At 26.5% G+C, this 14,224-nt stretch overlaps 1 protein-coding gene across 1 annotated transcript in view; it reads left to right on the top strand.

Moving 5' to 3' along the window:
- LOC142320027 (dipeptidase 1-like) overlaps window positions 1-14,224 on the top strand; it is a 633,229-nt gene that overhangs the window by 459,072 nt on the left and 159,933 nt on the right. Inside the window, exon 5 of the mRNA XM_075357707.1 lies at window positions 11,813-11,969. Within this exon, the coding sequence (XP_075213822.1) occupies window positions 11,813-11,969 (157 nt within the window). The remainder of the gene's footprint in view (window positions 1-11,812; window positions 11,970-14,224) is intronic.

Raw genomic sequence — 14,224 nt, 5'->3', positions numbered from 1 at the left:
ATTATTATTATTATTATTATTATTATTATTATTATTATTATTATTATTATTATTATTATTATTATTATTATTATTATTATTATTATTATTATTATTATTATTATTATTATTATTATTATTATTATTATTATTATTATTATTATTATTATTATTATTATTATTATTATTATTATTATTATTATTATTATTATTATTATTATTATTATTATTATTATTATTATTATTATTATTATTATTATTATTATTATTATTATTATTATTATTATTATTATTATTATTATTATTATTATTATTATTATTATTATTATTATTATTATTATTATTATTATTATTATTATTATTATTATTATTATTATTATTATTATTATTATTATTTATTATTATTATTATTATTATTATTATTATTATTGTTTTATTATTATGTACTCTATGAATAGTTCAGTTTGATTTGCGTTATGTTTGAGTACAGTTAGCCTATACTTTAATAATGATTAGAACTTTCATTTCAGCAACAAAAAACAGAAATGATACTGGTCTAAAAAGTGACACCGTAATCTGTATTTGATCTCTGATATTGTATATTTATATATTCGGTAAATAAGTTCGTTGAGAATATAAATGCATCGGCTGAGATCTCGTTTAAGAAAATATTCGAATTTATAATTGATAACTATTAGGAACGAAGGTAGCTTTGAAGCTATCCTTGATGATAGCTCCTTCCTAATGATACATATTCAGCAATAAAAAGATTACAGTAGTGTGAACATTTTTGGCGTTTGTTCTTCTTGTGTGGACGAACATTTTATATTAACAGAGCTTTTTAATAAATTTTTAACAACAACCAGAACCAAATTTATTTCAAGCGGTCATTTTAAAAAAAAAAAAAAAAAAAAAAGTTGCTTCGTAAAATCTAATTTCAACTTTTCAACTAAAGTTGGTTTTGAATTTAAAATATATTTATGCAATCGTTTATGTAAAATTGAATATTGTTTGTTAACTTTTTTTATTAAGTCATTAAGTATGGAAAGAAAATTTCATGAATTCCTAAACAATAATTACAAACAATTTTCGTAATCTTTCCCTATTTTCTAACGGAAATCATTTTAAAACACATAAAACGCACGCTTATTATGCGCTTATATTACTTTGCACTAACACAGATACAATTATGACACCTAACCGTACAAACGTAACAACTTTGTACAAAAACGTCTGAACAATTCATAATAAATATATGTATATATATATTATTATATACATAATAATAATAGATGAGTTAAAAAAAAAGTTTCTTTACATTACTATCGCAAAAAACTAGCAAAATCGACTATCAAATTGGGCAGAAACCAATATCAATAGAGACATTTAACCAAATTTTAAACAACTCGTTTTCAATCAACTCTTATGATTTTAGAATCATTATTCTAAGATTATTGTAACAATCCAAATCAGCTAAATATTGATCTTATACAAAAACTTAACCTTATAAAATATCTTGCCCAAACTAAATGAATACACATTTATTGCCTCACTCGTACACAAAATAAATTTAAAAAAAAAAATAAGTAAAATATAATCTATTTTATATTAAAATATTTCAGAATAAGTAGCTCAAATTATTTAAAAAATTCAAATTCAGTGTAGGTTTAGGGCAATAAATAAATAATCACAATCAATAAACACAGTGTCCTAAAAATTGTATAAACTACTGTGATTTCATAAAGTGTTCTAACTGGACGAATTAAATGATTCCTTAAACGCTTAAGTAAGAAAAACAAATTTTTAATACAACAAATTACAATAGCACTACAACTAACATTAACGTAGATAATACGATGTACACAGAAAATAAGCTGTATGAACAGTATTTACTATTTACCTTTCATAATTTACAACTTAATTTGATAAAAATTATATAACATTTTATTCAGTTTTAAATAAAATCTTTAACTGAATATACTGTTTATTTTCCTTTAATACACTTTTAATTTTATGAAGAACGTAAACCTTAATGTGAATATTTGCTTTATTTCAATTTTTAAACGTTATTGAAACCGAATCTCTAATTTCATGCTTTTTTACTACCTAACAGCTTTATTTTTCTTGACAATAAAAATCAGCGATGAATGTGTATAAAAATTCATGCCCACATTTATGTCGGTATACAGACGTCCTTTTGCTTATTTACTGAAAAATAAGCCTGTAATTATTGTTATTAAGCCAATCTAAATATTTATTCTTACAACAATTATACTTTCTAGTTCTCGTTTTATTTAAAATTAATATTTATGTATATATAATAGCATTCACGTCGCGGGTTCACCCGCGTTACATGGTTACTTGTGTTCCCCGTCGCGGTCAGGGACGTTTAGCCAATCACGGCTCGATTCACTCGCCCTTCCCGTCTAGCCAGGGGGATCTGCCTCAAGGACGGTTCTTGACTTTTGGCCGTCTGTAATTTTTATTACAAAATAAAAAAATAAAAGTCATAAATATAGTACGAAAATAAAAGATTTTTATATAACAAAAAGGTATCATATCATTTTACAAAAAGTAAGTTTAATGAGCATTATTGTACGCAAATTCAGCTATCAAATCACGCATATCAATTTGATCTAGTAATTTGTACTCAGTTGACATAATTGCCAAATTCGTTAAACGTTCTTATAACGTTGTCAATCTTAAGTAGTTTTTATTATTTTTAATTTTGAAAATGAACGTGCACCTGATGCTACAGAAACTAGTAGAGTTAAAATAATTCTTAATATTATAAATAAATTAGGAAATGTTCCCTGAAGATTATTTTTAAAGATATATTGGAGTACATATATTGTAAATATATATTGGAGTGATATATTGTAAATTAATGTTTTCTGCTTTTATATGTGTTCTTATTGACAAACTTTCATGCTATAAATCATATCCATCGATGTCAGATTCTTTTCTTTGTTCATCCGTTAATTTTAGATAAAAATCTTTGCATGATTTGCAAACTTCATCTGAAATGTTGGTATATAATGCAAAACAAAATATCTGGTCTCAATAGAGTATCTAGTTTACCTAGAATGCAGTTCTAAAAATTAACTTTAAAAGTAATTTTTGGGTTAATAATGATTACTTCATCTGTTTCATAATCTTTTTTTTTGGTGTTTTTTTAGGTCTAACATATACAAAGCTCATTCCCATTTCTATTTCCTGTGCTAAATTATTTGCAGCAAGAGTAAAACTTTCAAATGTTTCGTCGGAACGATAATTTTTTAAAGACCTAGTTAAATCTTTCAAATACTTTAAACAAGAGTTAATATTTTCATCTGGTTTTTGTAAAATTTTACTTACAACATTAATTTAAAAATTGTACCAAATTACAATAGAACATAAAGAATTACAATTTGAAATTTTATTCAACAATGAACTTGCCGTGTGACGAGCTTTGCACTCTTGACATATAACTGGAAATTTTCGTTCAATGACTCACGTATTTCATTTAAATTATATCATAATGGTTTTTTGCGTCAACTCTGTTGCACCATCTAGTATTAATTAAAGGTTCAACATCATCTTCCACTACTTTTTCTTCTATATTTTCAATATTTGTAGACACAGTGACTACTATTTCGTCGTTCATTTTCATACCTTCTTGAATATCAGTAACATTTTGTGATGATATCGAAGGTTGGTTGGTAGTTCCGCCAAATAATTTATTAAGATATCATTAAGTTTCTCATTTGTTTTTTTGTCTTTCTTGTTGCCTTTTTTTATACTGAGCTCCAAATAATCTTTTTGTTTTTCTATCTGCCATTTCGATTTCACAGTGATGAAGTGATCTAAAATAAGAAAATTAAATAATGTGAATGGAAACTTACACTTAACTTGATACTGTTTGCTTCTTACCTGATTTTTTTTAATAATTTATCCAAGAAACCTAAAAAAAAAACACTATCGCAATCGCATGTAAGCATAGAGTTGAATATTTACTAGGCAATTTTCTAACCTCAATTTTTAGTGAGTGCGTTTAAAATGTTCTTGTGATTTTTTTAGTGGGCGAGCGCACAGTGCCTCGCAAATTTGAAATATCTTAAAATACTTATAAAAGTTTATGGTCGACCATGAAGTGTAATTATGCTTCAATATAACAATTACTGAAATCTTTAAAAACGAAATAGATATAATAAAATGATAAAAATATACATTAAATTTTCAGTAATGTAGTACAAAAGTATTACAGAATAAAAACAGTAGAATAATAACAGAATCAACAAACAAATAAAATAAAATAAATTAAGTTGGATAAAAACAGTAAATTGATTTTGATCGACTCTGTATGTTTGATAAATTAAGCATATTCTCCAATATTATTTGGAATTATTCATAATAGTCGGTAATTATGTACGAGTATTATCATCGAATTTGTCATACTGCTCGTAATATATATACAGATATTAGTTTAATGAAAGATAAAAATACAAACAGTTACTAGTTTTGTTTTTTGTTTATACTTTTCTTTGGAAGATGAAAATAAAATTATGATGGATAAGAAAATTAATGTTACCTTCTACATTTTGTAGAACTCAGTTTTTGAAGCGATAGCTTACATAAAACTTTCTTAAGACTTACAGTAACGTTTACGCGAACGCAAGTTACTTACACAGTTGCTTGAAAATGTACATATAAGGTAGATAGTTATAAACTTTGCACATTTACTTTAGGAAAAATCGTTTCCTTGTTAAAACCTTGACTACAGAAAAAGTTTAATGAATATTAATCGCTAAAACTAGTTTAATGAAGATGATATTTTGCTGGTGAATTATTGGGGAACAGTGAGTAATTTTACATACTAATATGATATTTGCATCCGGAAGTCCAAGAAAGCTAAAAAATAAGTTAATTAATAAGAAAGATAGCTGAAATGAATGAGATATATAAAATCTTTTGAGTAGTTGAAAAGAAAATACTCATCTAAAAGCAGAAAGCCAACAGATGGTGTTCTCTTGTTATAATGATTGAAATCTTCAGAATGTTTATTCTTGCAAGTATAGTTTATGAAATAAATCACCAAATAAAGGGAATAAAATTTAATTAAAAAAAGAATGATCAAATTAAAAGAAATGTAAAAGTAATGAAGCTTTGATTTTGAATAAATAAAACTGGATATATGATAAAGGTAATTAATTTTGAGGTTATCGTTAAAAATGTGTAAATAATTTTTATTTATCTGATTGTAAAAGTATAGAACAAAGAAAAAGTATTACAATACACAAAAAAAAATTCCGAAGTATTTTAAAGTTTTCAACAGTATGAATATCCCGTTGTCCAAAGTTGTAAAATCTCTTTTACAAAATTCTTTGTGTAAATGTAAGTTATGTACGTTGATGGATTTTTTTTTAGCCTATGACTTATATTATGTACTTTGACCTAGAATTACAAAATTTCATGTGGTTTGTGGCGCAGTAAGAGGATTTACCAGATTAAATTATTAAAATAAATGCAAAGAGGAATTGTAATTTCTTGTAGATTATTATGAATTATAAACATTTACTCGTTTTTGTATCTTAGCTTATAATAAAAATAATAATACTACGGAGAATACTAGTTTAGTTTAGTTTAGTTTTCTTTAATAGTTTAAAATAATAAAGGAGTCCTCTATCCTTAAAAACTGGAATCATTTTCCTAACTTCTTTATCGTATTTACTTTAGACGTTTTTTCCTCTTGGGGAGTTATCACGTTTGCAATAGTTCTTCATCATCTTCTCCACGTAAGGATTACTCATTTTCCTCGGTTTTCATTTAATCATCTCTTCTTTTTCCAATCACTGTCTTCCAAATTGTTTTTATAACATTGCTACATATTTTTGGAATGTGGCTATTTTCCATTACTTTATATACTTTAAATTATTATTAAAATCCTGTTTTCACTTAAAAAGAGCTTTTTTGCAGACATTTGAATTGTAGTTTTTGTCGAATGTTAGTATTCTTTAATCTTTCCCTTAGCGTAGACAATATTACTTAATGAAATTAACGCTATTTGTTTTATTCTTGAGGAATTTTCTATTAATTGTCACAAACAACTAAAGCTATTCGCGATTCCCCATCGATATCCCTATCGAAATCTTTTGTAATATCACCGCCCAGATAGTTGAAATGGATAACATGTTCCAAAATAAAATTGTCCAAGACTAATTCTGAGCGGATGTTTGCCCGATAAAGTTATTTTTCTGTGTTTTTTGTAATGATATTTTCATATTATTTTCTTTATTTAATAGTTATAACTTGTAATTGTATAAATGATACAATTTAAATTAAAAAGAATTTTGTAGCTGATATTCAGTACTGTGGAAAATTATCTAATCATGGGCATAAATGGTAGCATTCAATAAGAAACCTCACACAATTTATTGCTAGAATATACTTCCAAATATCACCTTCAGAAAGGATTTCAATCTAAATACTAAACAAAGCAGGTGATAAGCTGCAACTTTGCATTACACACTGATTTTTTGGAATGGAGTCTTACATTTTTTACCATCTGGATCATAATAGTAAATTATCATAAACACTTTTAATGATTTTCATCAAACGCTGAGAATATCCCCTATTTGACATTATTCTCCCAATTTATATCTATTAACTTCATCTAAAGTTTTAATATAGTCAATAAAAGTCAGGTAGGTTGGTTGGTGGAACTACAATGTAGCTACAAGTTATTCACTAAATACGTTATTCAATTTTTAGTATCTTTGATCTTATAAATTCATATACATAACATTATTGCATTACTTAATTATGCATTCGTAATAAACACATGTAGTCTTTGAAGGATAAAACCCGAAGTAGACCATTAGACATATTTAAATAAGAGTAATAAAAAAAGGGAAAACTTTTATTTTAATATTTAAAAGTTCTCCTTTAATAAAGTTTAAAGTTCTTCCTTTTAATAAAAACAGAGCAAATGAAACCTGAATCTTGACACCTTTTCACAGTCCTTTTTCAGACCATTTAATATACAAATTTATTAAACACTTTATTTTTATTTTTATTTTTTACACTTCATTCACTAATGCACTTTCACAGTCCTTTTTCTGACCACTTAAAGAAAAGTGTCAGAACTTACATACTTTTTTCTGGGATATCTTCAGGTTTTTTCTTTTTGCTTAGGTACTTTGTTGCTTGCGAGATCTTCCGAATGAATTTAAAAAAAATGATATTTTGTAGTATATATCTTATCCATACAGGTAATCTTTTATCTTCTCTCTCTCTCTCTCTCTCTCTCTCTAGATATATATATATATATATATATATATATAAAGAAGAAAGTCTGTATGCATACTTGTTCGTTTGTTTGTTTCATAAATATTCTAATCGGACCAAAAATGCGATTTTTCCAAATATTTCAACCCCAGGGCCATCTAGCGGGTCCAAACTAATTTAGAAACCTTCACGGGCGTGCGCACAACAACTCACCAGAGTTTCATCGTAATCGAATGAGTGATATAGGAACGCATACGGGACAAACAGACAAACAAATATTCATTTTTATAAATATATATAAGATTGTTTGATGTCCACGAAGACCACGTTCTTCATCTGCTATAAAACGCTCCCAAGATTTTGTTTTCCCTTCTCTTACTTTACTTTTAAAAATATTTAATTTTATACTCGTACATATGGTTGCTCAAATCTTCGGGTTTGTGCTTTTCCCATCTTGCCCAAATCTTGGAAAATTTAGATTTTAGACATTTCCAAATAGCGGTCTGACAATATGTATTGCTTTCGGAATACATAAACGTAACAAGTCATGCAGTTTATTTCTTATTAACGACCACATGATGAATTATTGAAAACAAGACTTGCACCCTAGGTATATATATATATATATATATATATATATATATATATATATCCTTTTTTTCGAAGAAAAGGTGTTCCATTTTCAAGTTATTATAATCGGAAACCTCCTGTATTCTACTTCCATTGCATTACGTTATGGTTTCTCCTTATTTTCCAGCAGAGTTCGATCGGTTCTTAATCTATTACAATAAAGATTGTCAGCAATAATAAGATTTAATTTTTCATAAATAAAAACTGCTTACTTAAATTAGAATTATTATGCAAGATAGGTTAGTTGCACTTCAATCAACAGTATTATCATTGTTTTGTATTTGGAAGTGTCTACGGGCAAAACCGCAAACAAAATGAGCTTGCGGTTATTTCAAAATAAGTATAATAAAATTAAGCAATTTATTTTAAGATCAAAAGATTTAAGGAATTATAAATTTTATAACGTATTGTATTTTATTACCTCCGAACTACAATTTTGAAAAACATGTATGCAATTAAATAATAAAACGCTTTTCAAAAAATTTTTCGGTTGTTAGCATTCAAAATAAACATTAACATTGAATTCAGAATTAATGTAATTAAATATTATTATAATTAAGGAATTGAGATACCCAGTCTTGAAAAATCTTGATTTAAAAATTTTACTACAGATTTATTATTGGGACTACTTCCTCAACAATTGCACCTAAAAACAATTACTCTCTCTCTCTCTCTTTCACACACACTCTCTCTTTCTCTCTCTCTCTCTCTTATTGTGTCTGTATCTTCTTTTCACTTCCGTAATCAGAACAGTCTCTTAAATTTTTATTATCAGAAGTTAATCATCCAAATTTTCGATTAATTACGTAACATAAAAACTACTAAATCAATATTTTGAATAGTCATAAAATGATTATAGCATGTACCCTTTAGTAATATGTGGGATATGTTTAGGTGATATTACACAGTAAATTTATTATAACTTATCGTAAAATCTTGTATAATCTTCCTGAAAATATTAAGAAACATAAAAAGTGTACAAATTTTCCCTCTACAAATATAAAATTTATAAATTTCTGATCGTTAAAATTTTCACTTTTTATCTATCTTAAATATAATATTGTATATTGGATATCAATAGGAAATAATTTATACATTTTATTAGAAATTGTTTGGTGAGGTGCTTAAAATTATGACTGAAGTGTGTACATCGATCGTGTTATTAGTATGTCAGCATAGTAGTCACTAGTTAAATAGAATAATTAGATATACTGTAGAACCACTCATGGTAAGCATAACAAAACAAAATTCATTTTAATAACCTATGTGAAGGAAAGATACCATTTTCATATTGATGTAGACTATAATTAACACATCATTATATAACAGAATATTTAAATTAGTGCGGTTAAAATGATGTGGATAACAGTTATACAATACACCGCAACTTACGCTGTATTTCATTGAAATAAATTACAGTACATATTAACGAAGTAAGTTTATTATGAAAATATTCATACTGGTTATATGCAGATTCTACAGAAATCATAAAATAACTTTATTTGCAACATAAATAATTGCGGCCACTCTGACGACTATTTTCAAATGCAAAACAAATATTTTTTTTACTGCTCTCTTAATATATATATATATATATATTTTTAGCTAAATTGAAAGAAATTGCTGCATAATAAATACATCAACTATATGTGACTGTTTGATATTTTAACTGTATTTACTTTAATTACCATTTATAAGTTACATTAAACATATTAAATACTAGTGCTTGTAATTACTTTATTGTAACATGATAATTATTATTAGATCAATACAACTAAACATTTATTTCAAAACTCTATTAAACGTATCATAGGGTATATATCTGGGGTAAATGTACTATATGTCTGTAATAATTTATTTCTAAAATGTGAAATTTTATTATTTTAAATAAGTAATATAATACATATCTACATACATTTTTAATCCATATTATAATAAATGTTAATAAAAAATCACAATACATATATATATATATATAATATCAGGAAAATATTTCATAACGAATCAAAGTTACATTCGTTATATTTAGCCGTGTAGGAATGTTGTTAGCATTCTTACTGAATAATTTTGCCCTTATCTTGGAAGATAGTAAGTGCATAACATTGACATTTTGGCCACCGTTAACGTTATATGAGCAGATAGTAGTCGGAAATAGATAGATACGTTTCCTAAAACTGTACTACTTAAACGGACAAAAATTGAGACTTTCATTTTTCAATACATCGACAATATATCCGGTATTAATGGAGTCCTTTTTAACAAATAAAAAAGTAAAGAAATACATCTATTAACTCAGTATTGAGATATTTAACAATTATTATAAGAACACTGAAGAAAATATTTTAACTCATTGAAATTTAAATAATGAGTAAATTTTATTATTTAAACCTAATTATAAATACTGTTAAAAAAATAATAATGATATTGTGTAGAAAATATCAGTAAAAACTTAACGAATATGCAGAGTTTTACTTGAATTTTTTTTAGTTAGCTTATATCTTATTCGAAGAAAAGATTTAAGATCATAAACTTTTTTTTTTAAATTAATCACTTTGTTGTTAATATAATCATTTTTTGTAATTATTACATGCATTCTGAAATTCATCTACTTCAAATCTTAGGCTTTGTAAAATAATTATACATAACTGTGTATTTGTAAAATATTTCCTGATAAAATGACGTAAGTTATGTAATATTTTAAATATTAATTTTTATGTTAATTCTCCATTTTTGCCCTTATTGTTACACATAATTTAATTATGGAAACTCAAATATGTCCTAAGGAAATAAGAAGTTTCCTTCCTATTATGACTTCTCCAATAGTAATGTTTCATAAACAATGGATGATGCCGAATTGTTGCGCTTTACATATTTATCTCTTTTGGTTTTTATATTTATTTTGTTGTAATGTAATCAATTTTTTGGTTTTGTATTCCGTTCGTAACACCAAAGAAAGTTACCGTGTAACTAAACAGCTTTTGTGATTTTTTTTAATTTTATGAAACTCTAATAACATATTTTGCTAGTTATGTTGCAGTTGATAAAAAAAAAATATAAATAATATTTAATAGTTATCTTGAGTTATAAATACGTTAATTGTGTTTTGTAATACATGTTTTAATAATTGTTTTATGTATGCATTGTACACTTTAATAACTACACAAATATTCATGAATTTTACCTTGATTTTTAATATTTATACCTCTTCAAACTTTCAAAACAAGTAAAACAAGTTCGTATATACTAAATTAAAAGTGTTTTAAGTAACTATTTTCACCGATTGAATATAACGTCCTCTCTTGTAACAAAAGATCAGTATGATATTATTATATTATTATAGTTTCTTCAAGAAAATTTAAAAATCTTACGAAAATCGATTCAGCCGTTTTAGTTTTAGAGAGATAAAAAACTGACTATTCAGTATAAATAAATATACGTTTAAACATATTACGGTCTTTGGTCTAAAAAATTTGAGTGAAATTTAATAAGTTCTGATGAGAAACCTAGAGTTACTTTAGTTAAATTACTGGATACGTATTTTAATCAAATTAATTGATTATATTAAACCATTTTTCAATTTTTATAATTAAACTTTAACGTAATTATTTTTACGTGATCAATTTTCTTTCAGTGTTCAAATCCAGATTCATTTTTTGTTATCTTTAATATTTTATTAAATTTAATAGAATTAGTTAATTTTTTTTTTTAAATTAGCATATTTATAGAATAAGTTATATTTACGTTAACGAGTTACGCCCGTTTAGGTTAACGAGCGTAACTCGTTAACGTAACGAGTTTTTTGTACTCTAATCTCAAGGAAGTCAGAATTTATAAATAAATATTATCAGTTTGCAATTAGTTTATTACTTTAATATTGTGTACTTCATAAACAAAACTTTGTGGAGGTCCTTCTTTATTTTTATTTCTTTTTGTGCAGACACAATGATTTGCCGTGGAATATCAGAAAGTTTGTTCACAATCGACTTAATGATCTGAAATTTGCGGAAGATTTACGTCAAGTTCCTCCGTGGTCGCAAAGTGCGTGGTCCCATACTGATCTACAACGTCTCCGTGCCGGACACGTCTCTGCTCAGGTAAGCGTAACATAAACATATACAGTCTATAATTGAAATGATCTATGTTTGTACCTTTTCTCACATATATCCTTATTCACCAAAATAACTTTAGCTCAAGAAGCGATGAAAACATGAAATATTTTAAAATAAGGGAATGTTTCTTAGTGTTCTTTATTGTAAAAAACACTCTCATCAAGAACTGAATCCCCATTTCATGTGATATTACAGTAACTTTTTCGTTCCGTTCTCTTAACTATGAAAATTCGAGTAGCACCTAAAAAAAATAAATGGCGATAGTTTTATCACTGCGCAGCAATTGTTTTGACGCCACTTCAATATATGTTGGAATAATTCGGTTCTATCCACCTACGCCTAAAATATTTGTGTAAAGAACTATTAAAAAACTAGTTTAGCGTTAAACATGAAGTTTCCTCCTAAACAAAGGAATGTACATTCAACTGAAAACATGGACACCCTTAACAGCTGAAATACTACTTAGCTCCAACGATCTTCCACACACTTCCAATTTCACTTGCCTAGTTCATCAAACACCCAAAATTTTAATAAGTCAATGCCAGTGCAGGCATTCAGAGACGCTTTTAATTATATAACGTTTTGTTTTAACAATAACTTTTGAACTTACAAATGGTAACGAGGATATATTCAAAATAAGCTGAATTATGAATCGGATTTCCACTTGTTAGACATTAAAAAAAAAAAAAATCTGGTAAAAACAACAAACAACTCTAATGAAATACATCAGTAACCAGAACACAGTACTAAAATCAGTATTTGTGCGCAGTAGCACCCTCTAAAACATTCAGTTCACATTTCTTTGAGGATAATACTGGGAATGCTATTTTTTTCTTCACAGCAGAACGATGTGTCCAAATGGTTGAAAAAAGTTTTATTTCCTTCAGTAACATATTAATCTGAATTCAAATGATTTCAAGAAGCTGCAACGACCAGTCACATAGATTACAGTCAAACAGTTGTTTCGTATTTCTTTGTTTCCAGGTACGATGATATTTTTTTGCCAAATGAGATCGCTGGCTTTCAGTACGTGATCTTTTTATTTTGTGACTGTTACAAAAGTTAGGCAATTCAGTGATCCAGCTCCACGAAATTTTTAAAAATTTAAAGGAAAAATTCGTTATAAATTTAACGCAATTTCTGAAGATATGTTACGTCGTGTGATGTAATATATAATAATTGAACCTGAGTGCATGAATGGTGGCCACTATTATAGTTTGTTATTCAGAATTAAATGTTTTAAAATAAATATTAATGTTATTAAATAATCTGTAAATTTATAATAGTTAGTTTTTTAGAATAGATAAATGAATTACAACATTTTTAAATTTCTTGTTTTATTGGTACACACACATAGATAGATTATTTAAAAAAAAGACAATCTGGAACGAAATAATTCATTTATTATTGTTTACATCAGGAACGGTATCATTAAAACAAATTTTTACATATGGATATTTTTTTATAATTATAAGAAAAATAAAAACGTAAAATTTAAAATCATTTGATGCATTACTGGTTGTAAATTATAGAATTTTTTTTTTTTTAATTTTGTCCTAGGTAAATGGAATATTTAAAAATATATGTATATATCTTTATTCCCTAAAATTGTTAATTAGGTTTATAAATTAACTAGCTGATCATGTCTCGCTTCGCTCGCCCTTCCCGTCTAACTAGTGGGCGCAGCCCCGTGACCACTGCTGTTATCCTCATGGTTGTAAAAATAATACTGATAAATAACAATTAAAGTACAGCGTTATCATAAAGGAATGGTGCGGTTTTGAACATGCGGTTTAAATTAAAACAGAATTACTTACAGTTTATGTTTTTTATTTTTCAAATTTGTCATCTCAAACATTTGTTTACATAATTAATAAATTTCAATATGTGCGGCTTTAGCCGCTCGACAAATGTCCAAACGATACTCAACTCTCTCCAAACATTAGTTAACATTTCTTCGTTAATGGTTGTCATTGCTTCATTAATCCTGTTTTTTAAGTGGTTTAGGTCGCGAATTTTTTGTGTATAAACAACGCTTTTGATGTACCCTCACAAGAAAAAATCGCAAGGTGTCAGGTCTGGATTCCTTGGAGGCCAAAGTATGGGTCTTTGCCGGCCTATCCATCGATCTCCAAATTTTTCATTCAAAGCGTTCATGACCATTGAAGTGCGGGGGAACACCATCTTGTTGGAAATAAAGTTGATGAATGTTTTCGAGTTCATCAAGCTGAGGAAAGCAG

This window comes from Lycorma delicatula, chromosome 2 (assembly GCF_047948215.1).
Source record: "Lycorma delicatula isolate Av1 chromosome 2, ASM4794821v1, whole genome shotgun sequence".
NCBI classification, from domain to species: Eukaryota; Metazoa; Arthropoda; class Insecta; order Hemiptera; family Fulgoridae; genus Lycorma; species Lycorma delicatula.
This window is presented reverse-complemented; position numbering and strand designations above follow the sequence as displayed.